Genomic DNA, 16,962 nt, shown 5'->3' on the forward strand with positions numbered 1-16,962 from the left:
CATGGAAGTGGTGAGAGTGGATATCCTTGACTTGTTGCTGTACTTAGGAAAAATGCTTTCAGACTTTCACCATTGAGTATAATGTTAGCTGTAGCTTGTATTTATGACCTTTATTATGTTTAGATACATTCCCTCTATACCCACTTTAAGAGTTTTTATCATAAAAAACATGTTGAATTTTGTCTAATGTTTTTCTGTATCTATAGAGATGATTGATTGATTTTTATCTTTCATTGCGTTAATGTGGATGGTGAATCAGCTTTACATGCCTGGGATAAATCCCACTTAATCATGATGTATGATACATTACTGTATTGTTGAATGCCATTTGCTTATATTTAGTTGAGGATTTTTGCATCTCTGTTCATCAAGGACATGGGCCTATAATGTTTTCTTCTTGCAGCATCTCTGTCTGGTTTTGATATTAGGGGAATGCTGATATCATAAAATAAGTTTGGAAGAGTTCCCTCCTCTTCTATTATTTGGAAGAGTTTGAGAAAGACTGGTGTTAACCTCCTTTGAGTATGTGGTGGAATTCAACAGTGACATGCTCTGGTCCTGGACTTTTATTTATTGGGAGGTTTTTGATCACTAGTTATCAGTCTGCTGGGATTTTCTATTTCATCATAATTCAGCCTCAGAGGTTGTATGTTTCTGAGAATTTATCTATTTCTTCTAGGTTGTCCAATTTGTTGTTACATAATTGTTCAAAGTAGTTTCTTATGATCCTTTAATGTAATTATTGTTAGATATGTACTTATTGACATTTAATTGTTACCAGCTCTTTTTGTATTCCTCTCTATTCTTTTCTCCTTTGGCAATGTGGGTGATTCAATGTTGCTGATGGCAACCACTCACTCTAGCAAAGACCAAGAGAGTCAACCCATCCCATACCTCACAGTGGTCAACAAAGTTGACACGGTTTGCCTACCTGAGTCTGGAAGGGCTGAGAGAACCTATATGCTACAACTAATCTGGGCAACTGCCTGCTAAACTTGACATTAAAAATTAAAATTAAAATAAAAATCAAGAGTCTCCTAAATAACATCACAAATATCCAGGGCACAACTGACGATCACTAGTCATTACAAAGACCAGGAAAATCACAAATTACATAAGAAAAGACTCCTACAAACATCAACAGAGATAATACAGATGTTGAAATTATCTGACAGAGACTTCCGAGCAGCCATTATAAAGCTGCTTCAGAAAACAATAATAAATTATCTTGAAAAAAAAGAAAAAATAGAAAACCCCAGGAAAGAAGCATAAATGATTTATTTTTAAAAAGAACAAATTGGGCACTCAAGAAGCCATGTAACAAAAGGGTCAGAGATTGGAGCAATGCAGTCACAAACCAACAAACAGCAAAATTTGGGGCATTCTGAGAAGCTCAGAACAAAGTCTGCAACAGATCCTTCCCTGAGCCTCCTGGAGGGAAACAAGGCTGTTGACACCTTGGTCTTGGACATCAGGTCCCTGGAACTATACAAATTTTCAGTATTATTTATAAAGGAAACAGTGCTTTGGCCATAAGCCTGGCCGTCTGGGATACTGGCCTCACTAAAATCAGAGTGTTTTCAAATGACTGTGTCTTGGGCAGCCAGAGCAGCCACCTGGATGGGCAGAGGTATTCTCTCCGTGGCCAAGGACAAAGGCCACATCAGTGCCCAGAACAAGAAAGGATGCACCCCAAATGCTATGCCTCTAATTCATGACCCTTCCAAGGTCCTAGATATTCTAATGTGTTCTGCTCTACTTCTGTTCACTTAAAAATTAAAATGTCTTTCAAAGTTAAAAATAAAAAGGACCAAACTGAAATTATTGAACTGAAAAAAAAATACAATAAACAAAATAAAAATTCACAGGAAGGACACAATAATATAGATTTAAAGAGATAAAATGACTGACTTTAAAACCCAATAGAATTTATTCAAAATGAATAAAAAGAAAATAAACTGGAAAAAAAAAGTGAATGGAGCTCGAGGGACCTGTGAGACTATCACAAAACTCTAAGATTCATATCATCAGAGTACAGAAGGAGAGAAGGGATATAGATTTAAACAGTATTCTTAAGAAATATGACTAAAAATTCCCCAATTTAGTAAATAACATATACTTACAAATTCAAGAAGGTAAGCAAACTTTAAGCAGAATAAACCCAAACAAATCCACATCAAAACACATTATAATTAAACTACTGAAAACTAAAGATGAAGACTCTCAAAACATTCAGAGAGAAATGACACATTACTTATAAAGGAACAAATGGTTTCCTTTCTGAAAACATGGAGGCCAGAGAAATTGCACATTTTTCAAGTGCCAAAAGAAAATAAGTATCAACCACAAATTCTGTATCCAATAAAAGCATCCTTCAGAAATTAAGATGAAATAAAGTTGTTATTAAAGGAAAACGAAGAGATTTTGTTGCTAGCATAGCTGCCGCCCTTGAAGAATGGCTTAAAGGAAGCTCTCTAAAAGAAAGAAAATAAGAAGAACTGGAATGTCAAAAAGAAAAAAACAAGAATGAGTGAAAATTTAAGGATAAATATAATAGATTATCCTCCCACACATGAGCTTCTTAAATCATATCTGATGGTTGAAGCAAAAATAACAACATCTGTGTGGTTCTCAGTACAGGTAGAGAAAACACTAAAGACCATTATATTTAAAAATGGGGAAGTTAAAGAAACATAAATGGAAGTAAGGCATCAAAAATTCAATTAAGGCTTAGCTAGTTTGGCTCAACAGTTAGAGCATCGGCCCACAGACCAAAAGGTTGTTGGTTCAATTCCCGGTCAAGAGCATGTACCTGGGTTGGGGGTTCGATCCCTGGTCCCTGTTGGGATTGTGTGAGAGACAACCAATCGATGTGTCCCTCTCACATCGATGATTCTCTCTCAAGCTCTCTCCCTCTCACTCTATCTAAAAATCAATAGAAAAATATCCTCAAATGAGGATTAAAAATAACAACAACACTAATAATAATAATCCATTTAAGTGATAAAACACCATTATCAGTAGACTTTACTAAGTATGGCTATTGTAATATCTAGAACAACCACTAAGAAAGCTATAAAGACAAAACCAGCAAAAATAAAACTAGATAGAATCCTGAAATATGTTTAAGTAACCCACAGGAAACCAAGAAAAGATAAACAAAAGAAGGAGAAAGAGAGGAAAAATTCAGGAAACAAGTAATAAAATGATGGAATTAAGTTCTACATATTTATAATTAATTTAAATGTAAATGGTTTCAAAACACAAATTATCAGAGTAGATAATTTGGAATTATTAAAAATTAGAATAAAAAAAATATGACTCAACTAAACACTGTCAACAAGAAACATTTCAAATAGAACAACATAGTAAAGCTGAGAGTAAAAGGATGGAAAAAGGCAGACCACACATTAAACAAAATTTCAGAGTGGTTATATTAATATCAGATAAAGTATACTTAAGAGCAAAGAAAATACTAGGGGCAAAGAAAATCATTACATAATGACAGAAGGATCAAGCTACCAAAAAGATACAGCAATCCTAAATATGTATCTACCAAAATAACACAGCTTCAAAATACAAACCTCAGCCAATTTTAAAAATACTGAAATAGCCCTGGCCAGTTTGGCTCAGCGGTTAGAGCGTCGGCCTGCGGTCCGGAGAGACCCGGGTTCGGTTCCCGCTAGGGGCACGTACTTCGGTTGCAGTTTGTCCCCGGCCCTGGTTGGTCGTGTGGGTGGCGGCCACTCGATGTGTCCCTTTCACATCGATGTTCTCTCTCTCTCTCTCTCTTCCTCTCTCTCCCTCCCACTCTATCTGTACAAAAGATGGAAGGGTGTCCTCGGGTGAGGATTAAAAAAAAAAAAAAAAAAATACTGAAATAATACAGAATATGTTTTCCAACTGGTCCCAAACTAGACTCAAACAATACTACAAGAAAGACAATGGGAAATTAAACAACACATTTGTAAATAATCTATGAGTCAATGAGAAAGTCTCAAAGAAAATTTTAAAAAATACATTAAACAGAATGGAAATAATACAACATATCAAAATTTGTGGAATGCAATTAAAATAGATCTTCAAGGTAAATTTATAATGCTACATGTTTACATTAAAAAATGTCTCAAATCAACAATCTAAGTTTTTACTTTGAATAAGAGAGCAAAAAATCTCAAAGCAAGCAGGCAGAAGGAAATACTAAAACATAGGGAAATAGAAGGTTAAACGTAAAAGAACAGAAAAAATACAGTGCAAATTCTAACCAAAAGATGAGTCATGTCAGAGGAGTAACAGGCATGAGAGATCCCCATGGTCTCTCTTTTTGAAGTTTCAACTATTTGACCAGCTATAATTCAACAAAGGATTCCCCGCTCTACGTATGAACACGAACAAACACGTCTGAGGAATGTGCACAATGAAACATCTAAAGGTGGGCAAGCCAGGAGCAAACTGGAGAGGCTGAAGGGAGCTCACAGGGGGCTCAGCCAGGAGAGGTGAGGAATCAGGTTGTGGCTGGCACTCCCTTCAACTGGGAGGAGCAAAGAGATTTAGTGAGCATTCCTACAGGACTGAACATTCCTGCAGGAGTGGGCATTACAAGCTGTGCATAAGCCCAGTAACCTGGGCAGGGACAAAGCACAGAGGTGCAGCCTCGACTGTCTGACAATTAGCATTCCAGAGAGAGAAAAAAAGCTACAGAGTCTGGTCACCCTCTAACCTCCCAGAGTTCGCCTGGCAGAGCACATTATCTGCAAACCTGAGAATTGGCACTACAGAATCACTTTTTCCCTGAGCAACAGGTGCACTCTGTGACTAATCCCATGTTAGGGTGGAGGCACAGGGGGGATGCCAGAGGTCCACTGGTCTACTGCAACAAAAATGGGGGCCAGGTTCCCCCACCCCACCCCTGCCCCATGCATCACTGCTACACTGATAGCAGCATCTGGCTGCAAAGAACAGAACTGGGATTTCAAGGATTTGGAGCCACACTGTCCACCACATTCCCATGTGGTGGTTGATCCAGGCAACCAGTTCACAGGATAGGCACCCACCTTCTCCGTGAGCACAGACCATTTTCCACCACCCTGCAGAAACCTAAAAAGCCAGAAAAGTGCAAGAGAGCTAAATAAAACTTTGTGATTTACCGCAGCCTAATGGAAAACAATAAAGATTTCTTTATCAATCTGCTAGAAAACTGTCACTTATCCACAGATGCCTAGACAAAGAAGGAATCCATCAAATACCATGAATAACCAAGGTAGCGAGGCAGCTCAGAAAGAAAATGAAAAATTTCCAGAAAACAAAAAAATTAATGACAAAGTTCTCAAGGCAACACTATTCATGGTGGCCAAGACATGGAAAGAACCAGTGTCCTTTGATAGATGATTGGATAAAGATGTGATGTGTGTGTGTGTGTGTGTGTGTGTGTGTGTGTGTGTGTGGTGTGTGTATATATATATATACTATAGAATAATACTCAGCCGTAAGAAAAGATGAAATACTGCCATTTGAGACAACATGGATGGACCTTTAGAATGCTACACAAAATAAGTCAGACAGAAAAAGCTAAGAACCATATGATTTCACTCACATGTGGGACATAAAAGAGAAACTCACAGACACAGACAACAGTATGGTGGTTACTAGAGGGAGAGGGGTGGGGGGTACTAAAGGGTAAAGAGGGCCAAATAAATGGTGATGAAAGACGATTTGACTTTGGATGGTAGGCACACAATGCAATATACAGATCATGTATTAGAAATCTACACTTGAAACCTATATAATCTTATTAACCAATGTCACCCCAATACATTTAATTAAAAAAAAATTAAACTATAAGTAATTTCATCCTAAATTAAACCATTCCAAACCACAGAGAAAAATTATAATTTCATTTAAGTATAGAAGCAGAAATGTTCTGTATAAAATATAAGTACACCTTAGGAACATATCAAAATGAATTTAGATTATGACTAAGGTGAGCTTAATCTAGTAATAAAAGAAATGCAGTAAGTTAATAAAAAGAAAAGTAAAATCTATCCACATATTTATCACATCAATCCATTTTTAAAGAGTGGATAGTATAAGAATAGATAAATAGATGCTCAAATGATTTTAATAAAATTTAATAGTCATGACAAATTTCAAGGAAAATGGGAATATGGTAAAAATTAAATAAACTAGGTATAAAAAAATAAAATACCAATAGATTATAAATAAAAATCAACACTCAAAAATAAATGGCCAGTGTCCTTGTTTTTGAACATTTTTTGATCTTGAAAAGTCACAACAAAAGGAAATAGTCATTATAAATATTACATAGAAGTTATAAAAAATTAATTTTAGCAATCTGAATGCAAATATTTTAAACATTGCTAATCTGAAAATGTTTTATAATGTATGATATCTTAGCATTTATATCATAATTTAATTGGCAGCATTTTTTTCTGATTAGCAATAAAAGAAATGTCTTTCAAAAAACATTCTAACCAAAAGAGAACTCTTGTAACTATATGTTTTAATGTAGCTATATTAATATCAAAGTAATAAGACCATAATGATAAAAGCTTCAAATAACCAGAAAGATTAAACACATGAAAATATACCCTCAATATATGTAATTAAAAGGCTGTAAGAACTACAATAAGAAATAAACAAATCTACAATCAAAAGGAGAGATTTTAACATAGTTCTATTAATAATGAATAAAAACAAAGTAATCATTAAGTATTCATAATGCATTCAAACAATTTAATATGTACAGAATGCAGCACCAAACAACTACAGAATGTACATTCTTCTTAAGTGCATACTTGACATTTATAAAAATTAAGCATGTGCTGGGTAATAAGCAATACGTTTTAAAATTTTAAATCATAATCACTCAGCCTGCATTCTCTGATCACAATGGAATTAAGCTAGAAATCAATGACAAAGAAAACTAGAACAACTTTCCTAGAAATAAACTTCTAAATGACTCACCAGTAAAAGAAGAAATGATGAGAGCTATTAGAAAATATGCTGAACTGAATGATAATGAAAATAATACAAATTAAAATTTGTGGAATGCAGCTAAAAGCTATGTTTAGAGGGAGATTTATAAGTAAATCTAAGAGATTTATAGTAAGTCTACAAGTTAATAATTTAGGTATTAGAAAGTTTAAAAAGAAACAGCAAATGAAACTTAACGAAAGTAAAATGAAGAAATAAAGATTAAAAAATTACTGATACTAAAAAAACATAACAGAACTAAAAAAGCCCAAAATTGGTTCTATTTTCAAAGAAAGTATTGATAAATCCCTGGGCAAGACTATGCATGAAGTAAATAGAAGCAAAACAAATAACTAATATCTGGAATGGAAGAGATATCACTGTACATCAAACAGATATTAAAACATTATAAAAAGATATTCTGAACAGCTTTATGTCAATAAATTGGAAGATTTAGGTAACATGAAAAATTACCAAAAACACAAGTTTCAGAAATTGGTAAAAAGAGAAATGAAGAATCAGAATAGTACAATAATTATTAAAGAACGTAATCAGTAATTGAAAACTTCCTACAAAGAAACCCCTGGCTCAGATGTATTCTACAATATATTTAAGAAAAAAGAACATCTACCTTATATAAATTTTTCCAAATAACAGAAAATGAAACAATCCCTCCCAATGAATTTTATGAGGCCAGTTAACCTTTATAACAAAACTTGGCAACGATACTGAAAAAAGAAAAATTATTGGCCAATTTCACTCAAACCCACATGCAAAAAATCCTAGGTAAAATAGTAACAAACTGAACAGAGGGATATATAAAAACGATAATATATTATAAACTACTTGTGTTTATTCCAAGAATACAAGGGGGTAGGACATAGAAAACAATCAATGCATTTGCCAAATTAATGAAATAAAAAATAAAAGCTATATACTCAGCTCAACAGAGAAAAAGCATTTCATAAAATTCAATATTTATTCATATTAAAAATAAAATACTCTCCTAGAAAACTAGAAATAGAAGAAAACTTCCTTACTCTGATAAGTTATCTATATAAAAACTACAAAGAACATCACAGTTAATCATAAATTATTAAAAGTTAATATATAATGAAATTAGACATGGATGCTCATTATCACCACTTTTAGTTAGCATTTTACTGGTGGTGGTAGCAAATGCAATGAAGCAAGAAGAAGAAATAAAAGACATAAGAATTAGTAAGAGAGTAATAAAAGTGTCATTACTTGCAAATTATATACTACTGTATAAATTAAAATAAAAATACATTAGGATTAAAAAAGGTTTAGCAAAGTGCTGAATTTGTACTTACCAAAGGCATTTAGCAAGTGCTCAGCAAGGTGGCTGAATACCAATAAATATACAAAACTCAACTGTATTCCATAAATCAGCAATAACCATTAAGATTTATTTTCAAAAAGATTATTTATAAGAGCATCAAATAAGTCAATATCTAGAATAAATGTAATAAAAAATGCAAAAGACCACTAGACAGAAAGCTAAAACTCAATATTAAGAGAAATTAGAGAAGGCATAATAATTGAAAGAATATTCTAGATTGTTAGATTATAAAACCCAGTGTGGTAAACATGCCAATTCTTTCTAAAGCAATCTATAAATTCAACACATTCCTAATAAAAATCCTCACATTTCTGGGAGAAGAGAAATTTGAAAAACTGATTTTAATGAAAATTCAAGGTAAAAGAAGCATGAGGCTAAAACTAGACAAGACTAGAATCAAATCAAGGGGGAAGACTTACTCTACTGGGTCTTAAGATATTTTATATAGCTACCATATAAGACACTGTTATACTATCATAAGAACTAGTGGAAGAGAATACAGAATCTAGAAACAGATCCGATATATGACAAAAATGGCACTAAAAAACAGTAATGAAAGGACATTTTTTTCAATAAGTAGCTCAGGGTCAACTTAATTTACACATGAAAACGTTATAAAAATGCTCTTGTATTACACCAGCTTCAATGCTAGGAAGATTACAGCTTCAAATGTTACAAGGAAAATATAGAGATTTTAGATAATAACATAGGAGAATACATTCATGAGACTGAGGTAGGGAAAAATTCTTAATAGAAAAGATCAACAAATTTAAGTGTGTTATAATGTTTTTCTGTTCATCAAAAGACAAATTAAGAGAGTGAAAAAGCAAACAACATCGTGGGAGAAGGTATTTGCAATATAGAGAACAATAAATGGTTTATATCTAAAACATGAAAAACTTAAAAATTACACACACAGGCACACCATACACATCCCATATGGCTGGATCAACCGGCCACATACATAGACATGAAAGATATTTCACTTTAAAGCAAGAAAAAAATTGCATAACCATAATATGTATACAGTTTAATTAAACTGCCAAATATTCTTAATTTTTCACTAAAAGGACCTCTCTAATGAGTTTATTTTAAAAAACTACAGTAAACATCATGGTTGAACATCAATCAACTTTAGTCTTCATAGCCAAAAATTTTTTAGATATTAATTTATTCTTTTACCTTATTGTTCTTATTTTAAAACATTTTGTATGTAAATGTCCTCTAACATGGAGAGAACTTTAAAATGTATAGCTAAAATATTGTGATGATGGCCTCTATGCTGACATCTAGATTTCTCTAGCTATGTTTCAGGATTCTATATTTTAGAAAGATATTATTTTTTGAAAATCTAAATTTAGTAGCATTTCTGTATTTTTACCCATATTTTGAATTCTTAAGCAATTAAGTCAAATACTTAATAGCCCTCTGATATAAAAAAAATTCTATTTGGAATACAACAATATTAGTCAGATAAATCTAGTGTTCTTAATTCAAATCCTGCTAGTAAAATGTTCACAAATGTGCAGTGAATCAAACCAGTCATATCTCATTCATCAAACACGTGCACAATGTGTTGGTTCTACAGAATCTGCATCAAATTCAAACAATGTATCTTTGTGATTAAAAGCAAGACAATCTTGGGTTCACAGCTGTCATTAATTCACTGTGCTTACTTGGGTAAATTGCTTTATTCTTTGAATCTCAGAAATTGCCTGTACAATTATACTAAAAATTCCTACCTCCTAGGTTCTTAAAAAGATTAAATGAGATAATGTAACTACAGCTCCTTACATGTTGCTTGGTAAACAGCACTCAGTATAATAAAAGAAGAATGTCCACTACCCTGGGATATACTAATAGCAGGAATTCCAAACCCATAAGCACTTATAATAGATGGTCAGATGTGCCCTGGCCAGAGTGCCTCTGTTGGCTGGAGCATCAACATGTGCATCGAAGGGCCACAGGTTAGATTCCTGGTCAGGGCACATACCCAGGTTGTGAGTCTGATCCTTAGTTGGAGCACGTATGAAAGCAACCAATGTTTTTCTCTCTCATATCAATGCTTCTTTAACTCTCTCTCTCTCTCTCTCTCTCTCTCTTTCTCTCTCTCTCTCTAAAAATCAGTAAGAACATATCCTTGAGTGAGGATTTAAAAAACCTTAAAAATGACCAGATGCTCTTAAGCAACATGTGACATATTAGTTAACAGTAATATCTGTAGAGTTTACTGCTTTGTCATTAATAGTTACCTGCAAGATTGTCAAGCATGAAGTTCAGTAGCTTTCGGGTTCCATCTGGGTCCTGGTATAAACTGAGAATATCCTGTGATAAAGGATTGCCTAAAGCAGAAGACAAAAATACAATCTGTAAGACTTATAATAAAACCAGACAAATGTACACAATAAAAAATAATAGGTTTTTATAATGAATTTTATGATATTTAATCTAAACAAATTTAGAGAAATGTGAATTTAAAGAAATACTCTTTGTTATTATATTCATAAAAAAAACTTCAAGAGTTATTTCTTTCCACATTTCACTATTTATACCATATCCCTATAATATATGTTTGTCAAAAATCACATGTATACATATATACATAAGCATATAAATACTAATCTTGGTCAATTCTGAAGTAATATCACAACTTGGTACTTGAAGTAACCCTTATAGGTTCTACATTTATCTTTGAAGACAATATTTTAACTGAAAGACAAAAAGCCTTGTATGAGAAAGACTAGTGATATAAAAAAGAGGGAGGGTCATCCTAGTTGGAATATTTATATTATGTATGAGGAAAAAAAGCTATCTCATGTGAAAAAGAAAACTTGTTACCAAGATGAGTTAGTAAAATGTGACAGGAAAGTAATTTTTTTATGATACTGATCAGGAATATCTGAGTACTAAGAGTACAGACTTAACAAATACCAAAAAGCAAGCTATTGTTTACAGTCTCTATATTTCCTTAAGAAATAAAGGAGGTATTTATTAAGACAAGCACGCAACAACAGTCTGGCACAGATTTGAAAAAACAAAAACCATGGAAATTTCAGAAATGAAGGTTTTAACTATTAAACAAAATCTTCAATGCAACACTCACTCACCAAAAGGCTAAAATTAAAATATATTAACCACCAAATGAAATGTGGAGAAATGTGGAGAACTTGGAACTCTCATGAATTGCTGGTGGGAGTTTAAAATGGTACAACTATGGTGAAAATCTTGTTGGCAGTTTCCAACAGCCTTGAAAGTAGGAAAAAGAATTGTTCTGGGATGACAGAAATGCTCTATATCTTGAGCTAGGCAGTAGTTACATGTGTGTACACTTTTATCAAAATTAGTCAAGCTTCATGCTTAAATATAATGTAACTCAATAAAGTATTAGGGGAAAAAAACACGATGAATGAGTTAGGCAATAGATTATATACAGCTGAAAACAAAATTAATGAACAGAAAAAATAGCAAAGAAATTACCCAAAAGGCATCACTAAGAGTCAAAAAGATGTAAAACACGAGATAGTAAATGATGAGAATCAGAATAAGAAATCTTAATAGACACTAATTGGAGCTTTAGAAAAAAACAACAGGACTTTCATTTCTGGCCCAACATCTAAAGAGCTTGGAAGATGTCACTCCCATCCTAACAAATGAGGTCATAGGGCAAACTGCTGCCCTGAACACAAACAGGCAGATACAGAGATCATACATAGCCTAGTGGGAACAGAAGCCCAGATATAAAAGCCGAGAACTGAAACTGGTATGAGTTTGAACATTATATATAATAATTGACAAACTGCTGTAGCTCAGAGAAGATTAGCTTGAGAATTAAAAACTGGAGGGGAACCAGTCTGAGAGGATCTACACTTTCCTGAGTCCTACCCTCCAGGAGCCCCACCATGTTCTCACTATGGAGAAAAGTTGCCTCTTCTTGCATCAGGAGGGGGAATGTAATGTTCTCTTTAACAAGTCCAATTTACAACTTAAATATTTTACCAGAATATGATAAAGTAGGGTTTAACTAAAACCTAACCAACCTGGGGTAAGAGAAATACCCCAGACTCCAGGCTCCTATAACCTAATGGGGTTGAGGTTGAAACCAATTCAGGCTCACTAAAAGACTGAGACCTAATCATAGGACTACAGGACTCTACCTCAAATAACTCAAGCCTTGGACCCTATTTAAAGAGTCTCTGGGAAAGCCCAAAGAAAACAGAGGAGATAAAACCAAGGACACAAGAGGAAATTTTAGATTCTAACATATAGCTACTACAGTAAATAGTAAACAGCCTAACTCCTAGGCAGAGAATTTAGAGAGAGGAGAAGTAAAAAAATAAAATAAAAAAAAAGGCAATATTGGGGTGGGGGGAGCCCACAGGAAGGCGGACTGCAAACTTTCAAAAGCTCACTAATAAAAAAATAAAAAGAATAAACTGATCATGAAGCACAGCGTATAAAAGTAAGTTTAAAAAAGGATTTCATTTTACATCGTATTGCAAACAAGAGAATGCCAATAGCAAGCAGAAGACTTTAACACCAAATAGAGAAAAAAGATCAATTACTTCAAAAGAAAAAACAGAATGACAACAAAATTCATTAGTAACAACAGAAGCTAAAATAGAGAGAGTATCTCCAAAGGTTGCATGATGGTATTTGAGACTTTAACATTCCTCTAGCAGCTACTGACAGAAAAAGTAAACAGAAAATCAGTAGATAGAGAAGACCGAAACAACACTGTCAACCAACTTGATCCGGATACCACTGTAATGAGCTAATTATTAATAATAGGAAAGGATCAAAGGGAAGACCAGACATTATAGACATGTTTCCTGCAAAACACCAGGGGAAGGGGGCTGGAAAAAAGGAAGATAGCCGCATGCCCAGTAAAACTGGGGTGATAGATACTTGCCTGTCAATCACACCTGGAGACAGAGGTGGTTGGCCAGAATGGGCATGGCCACTACAAGCCTGTGAAGATTTGGGACACTTAATTCCCTTAACAAAGAAACTCATTCTCTTGTGCTTTTGATATGTTGCTCTTGACTCCTGGTTAGTGGGGCTCTTTCGCTTCTGCTCATCTGCATTTTCCCACATGCAATGAACTAATGGACTCTAGCTAGCCTGATGCTGAACTGGATGGACATGGCTCCAACATGGAAAGGAAATTCTGGACACTGGCGTTGCTTCCAGCCTTGCTGAAACTCCGGCTATACTTTTTCTATAACTGAACTAAGAAAAATGGAACTTTGGAAATGCAGGAATTTAATTCTACACAAACAAAAATCACTCATTCTCCTGTGGGAGTCTCAGAAAATTATTTTTCTCAGGATGTCATAAAAACTCCAACCCCAGCAGTACTGAGTGGAGGAGCAGACACACACCCCCCCACTTCGTCCAATATCTACTCAAAAACAGACAAACATATATTCTTTTCAGGTGTACATGAACATTCACCAAGAGAGACCATATTCTAGGTCATAAAATAAACTGTAACATATTTAAAAGAAATAAAATAATAAAACATACTACCTGACCATAACAAAATAATACTAGTGAAAATTGTTAGTCAACTACTTTAGAACTCTGGAAATTAACCAAATGACTGCAACAACCCAAGAAGTATTTACTCAGGAAAAAAGACACGATGTAGGGTAAGAACAGTGATTTGTGGAGTTTTAACTTCTCTTGGTCACTTCATTGCCAAGGCAGCTTGGCAACCACTAGAGCAACCAAAACTGAGGTGAAGTCTTTCAAAGCCTTATTCCAAAAGACTAGCCATTATCTGACCTGGGTGGTAGTTCCCTGACTCTTGCTAGTGCTAAAAAAGACTACTACGTGGCCCTGGCCAGTTTGGCTCAGTGGTTAGAGTGTCGGTCCACAGACCAAAGAACCATGGCTTGATTCCAGTCAAGAGCACATACTTCAGTTGTGGTGCAATCCCCAGCCCTGGTTGGGGTTGTGCAGGAGGCAACCAGTTGATGTGTCTCTCTCACATCAATGATTTTCTCTCTCTCTCTTTCTCCCCCCACCCCACACACACAATCTGAAGATAAATGGAAAAATGTCCTCGGGTGAAAATTAAAAAAAGAAAAGACTTCTACATGGAGGAGGAAGAGGGTTTGGGAGCATGTTCATTACTAGAAAATTTTTTTAACTTTGTGGCTGCCTTAGGTCATAGAAACAACTGAAGCAAATAATAAGCTTCCCAAAAAAACTTAAAAGGAGAAGCTTAGGAATATGATGTCAATAGGGGTTTTGAAAAGCCCTGTCATATTCTGGGGAACCTAGAAAGTCACATGTTTATGGAGCACTATGCACATGTTTAGGAAAAAATCTCAAAACAGCCCAAGTTCTCACCTCTGTCTGACCTTCCAGCTTTGCACAAGTATAAAGTGATGGCTAAGGCAGAATTATAAACTTCCTGGCTGAGTACTGAAAGTATGCCCCAAAACACACACAGAGCCACTTGGCCAAGAGTGGAAAATTTATTTGTTTCAGGCATTTAAGGAAATCTTTGAATACGAAATTGAATAAAGGCTTAAATGGTCATACATGATAAAGAATATGGACTTCAAAGAATTAGTTATAAGGTCACTTAAAGCAACAAACAACAAAGTAGCAACAATAAACAACCCTGGGAAGGGGAGAGATTCTGATTACTTAAAATGTCCAGTTCTTAACAAAAAAATTATGAAGCATGCAAAGAAACAAGAAAGTATGTCCCATACACAGAGGGAAAAACACAATCAATATAAATTGTCCCCAAGGACAATAAAAACCATAGAAAGAATTTACTAGAAAATACTTTTAAATTCCACTATTTTAATGTGTTCGAAGAGCTAGAGAAAATCATGTCTAAAGAATTAAAAGTATAAGAATAATGGCTCACCAAATAGAGAATATTAAAAATAAAAATTATTAAAAAAAAACACAAAATAAAAATTATGACATTAAAAAGTACAACAAAAGGGCTCAAGGGTAGAATTTGGCGAAAAAAAAGGATCTGTGAACCTTAAGATGGGTCAGGTGAGATTATACAGTCTGAGGAACAGAAAGAAAAATGAAGAAAAATGAACAGAGCTCAGAGATCTGTCAGACAATAACAAATGTACCAACATAAACCTAATGGGAGTTCCAGAAGAAGAAGAAAGAAAAGTACAGAAAAAATTTTTTAGTAAAAAGCAACCAAAAACATCCCAAATTGATGAAAACAATAGACACATCCTGAAAGGTGAACAAATTCCAAGTAGGTTAAAGTGAAAGAGACCCACACCTAGACAAACTAATAAAACTGTGGAAAGTCAAAGACAAAAAGAGAATCTTGAAAGCAAAGGGAAAGCGGTAACTCATCATGTATAAATCCTCAATAAGATTAAAACCATAGAGGCCAAAAGACAGTAGAATGACATATTCAAAGTGCTGAAAGAAAAAGAAAACTATCCACCAAGATCATTTTAAAACACAATAATACAAATGTTATACAAACTCTTCCAGAAAATAGAAGTGTTAGTAACACTATCCAACTCATTTTATGAGGTCAGCAGTATCCTGAAATCAAACCAGACATTGCAAGCAAAACGTTAGAGAAAAATATGTCTTACAATCATAAATGTATAAATCCTCAAGAAAATATTAACAAATCAAATCAAATCTAACAGTAAATTAAAGAGAAACTACATAATGACCAAGTAGTATTTAAAATGGGAGTAGAAGGTTGGTTTAATATTTGAAAATCCATCAAGGTAATTTAGCATATAAACAAACTACAAAAGAAAGGTCATCTCAACACTTAAAGAGAAGGTAATTTGACTAAATTCAACTTGCATAAATGACAAAGACATTTAGCAAGTGTGAAGCAGGAACTTATTAAACCTGAAAGAGCATCTCCCCAAAAAAACTGCAACTGATAAAATCAATGGTGAAAGACTGAGTACCTTCCTTCTAAAAACAAGAACAAGGCAAGTATGTGCACTGTCGTCACTTCTGTTTAATATTGTCCTAGCCAGTGAGATAAGAAATTAAAAAAATACATATCAGAAAGGAAAAAATGAAATGATCTCCATTCACAGATTAAAACTGAAGCTCCCAGAAGTAATAAACAAGAAATAAATAACAATGTTGCAAGACACAAGGTCAATTCATTCAAAAATCAATGGTATTTCAATTCTATACAATTATCAATGAATTGGAATTTAAAAACCAGTATCGCTTACAATAGCATAAAAAATATCAAATAAGTATAAATCTAGCAAAATATTTGAAGATCTACATGCTGGAAACTACAAAACATTAATGAAATAAAGAAGGCCTGCATAAGTGGAGTGATATACTGTACTTATAGATTGGAAGATGCAATATTAAGTCTCAAGATTAACATACTGAGTTTCTCCCAAATTATCTACATATTCGACACAATCCCAATAAAAATTCCACCAGGATATTTTGCAGAAATCATAAGCTGATTTAAGAAAAATAAAAACTGCCCTGGATCGTGTGGTTCAGTTGGTTGGCCATTGGCCTGGACACCAAAAGGTTGCTGGTTTGATTCCCAGTCAGGGCACACGTCTGGGTTGTGGGCTGGATCCCCAGTAGGGGGTGTGCAGGAG

The 16,962-nt window shown here is 34.1% G+C and overlaps 1 protein-coding gene across 8 annotated transcripts in view; it reads right to left on the reverse strand.

Annotated features, from left to right (window-relative positions):
• Positions 1-16,962, reverse strand: part of CNOT6L (CCR4-NOT transcription complex subunit 6 like) — a 103,174-nt gene that overhangs the window by 37,365 nt on the left and 48,847 nt on the right. For all 8 annotated transcript variants that reach the window (XM_036251593.1, XM_036251583.1, XM_036251568.1 and 5 more), the window contains one exon: positions 10,609-10,698. In XM_036251593.1, coding sequence (XP_036107486.1) covers positions 10,609-10,698 — 90 coding nt within the window. The remainder of the gene's footprint in view (positions 1-10,608; positions 10,699-16,962) is intronic.

Source organism: Molossus molossus, unplaced genomic scaffold (assembly GCF_014108415.1).
Source record: "Molossus molossus isolate mMolMol1 unplaced genomic scaffold, mMolMol1.p scaffold_m16_p_1, whole genome shotgun sequence".
Classification (NCBI taxonomy): Eukaryota; Metazoa; Chordata; class Mammalia; order Chiroptera; family Molossidae; genus Molossus; species Molossus molossus.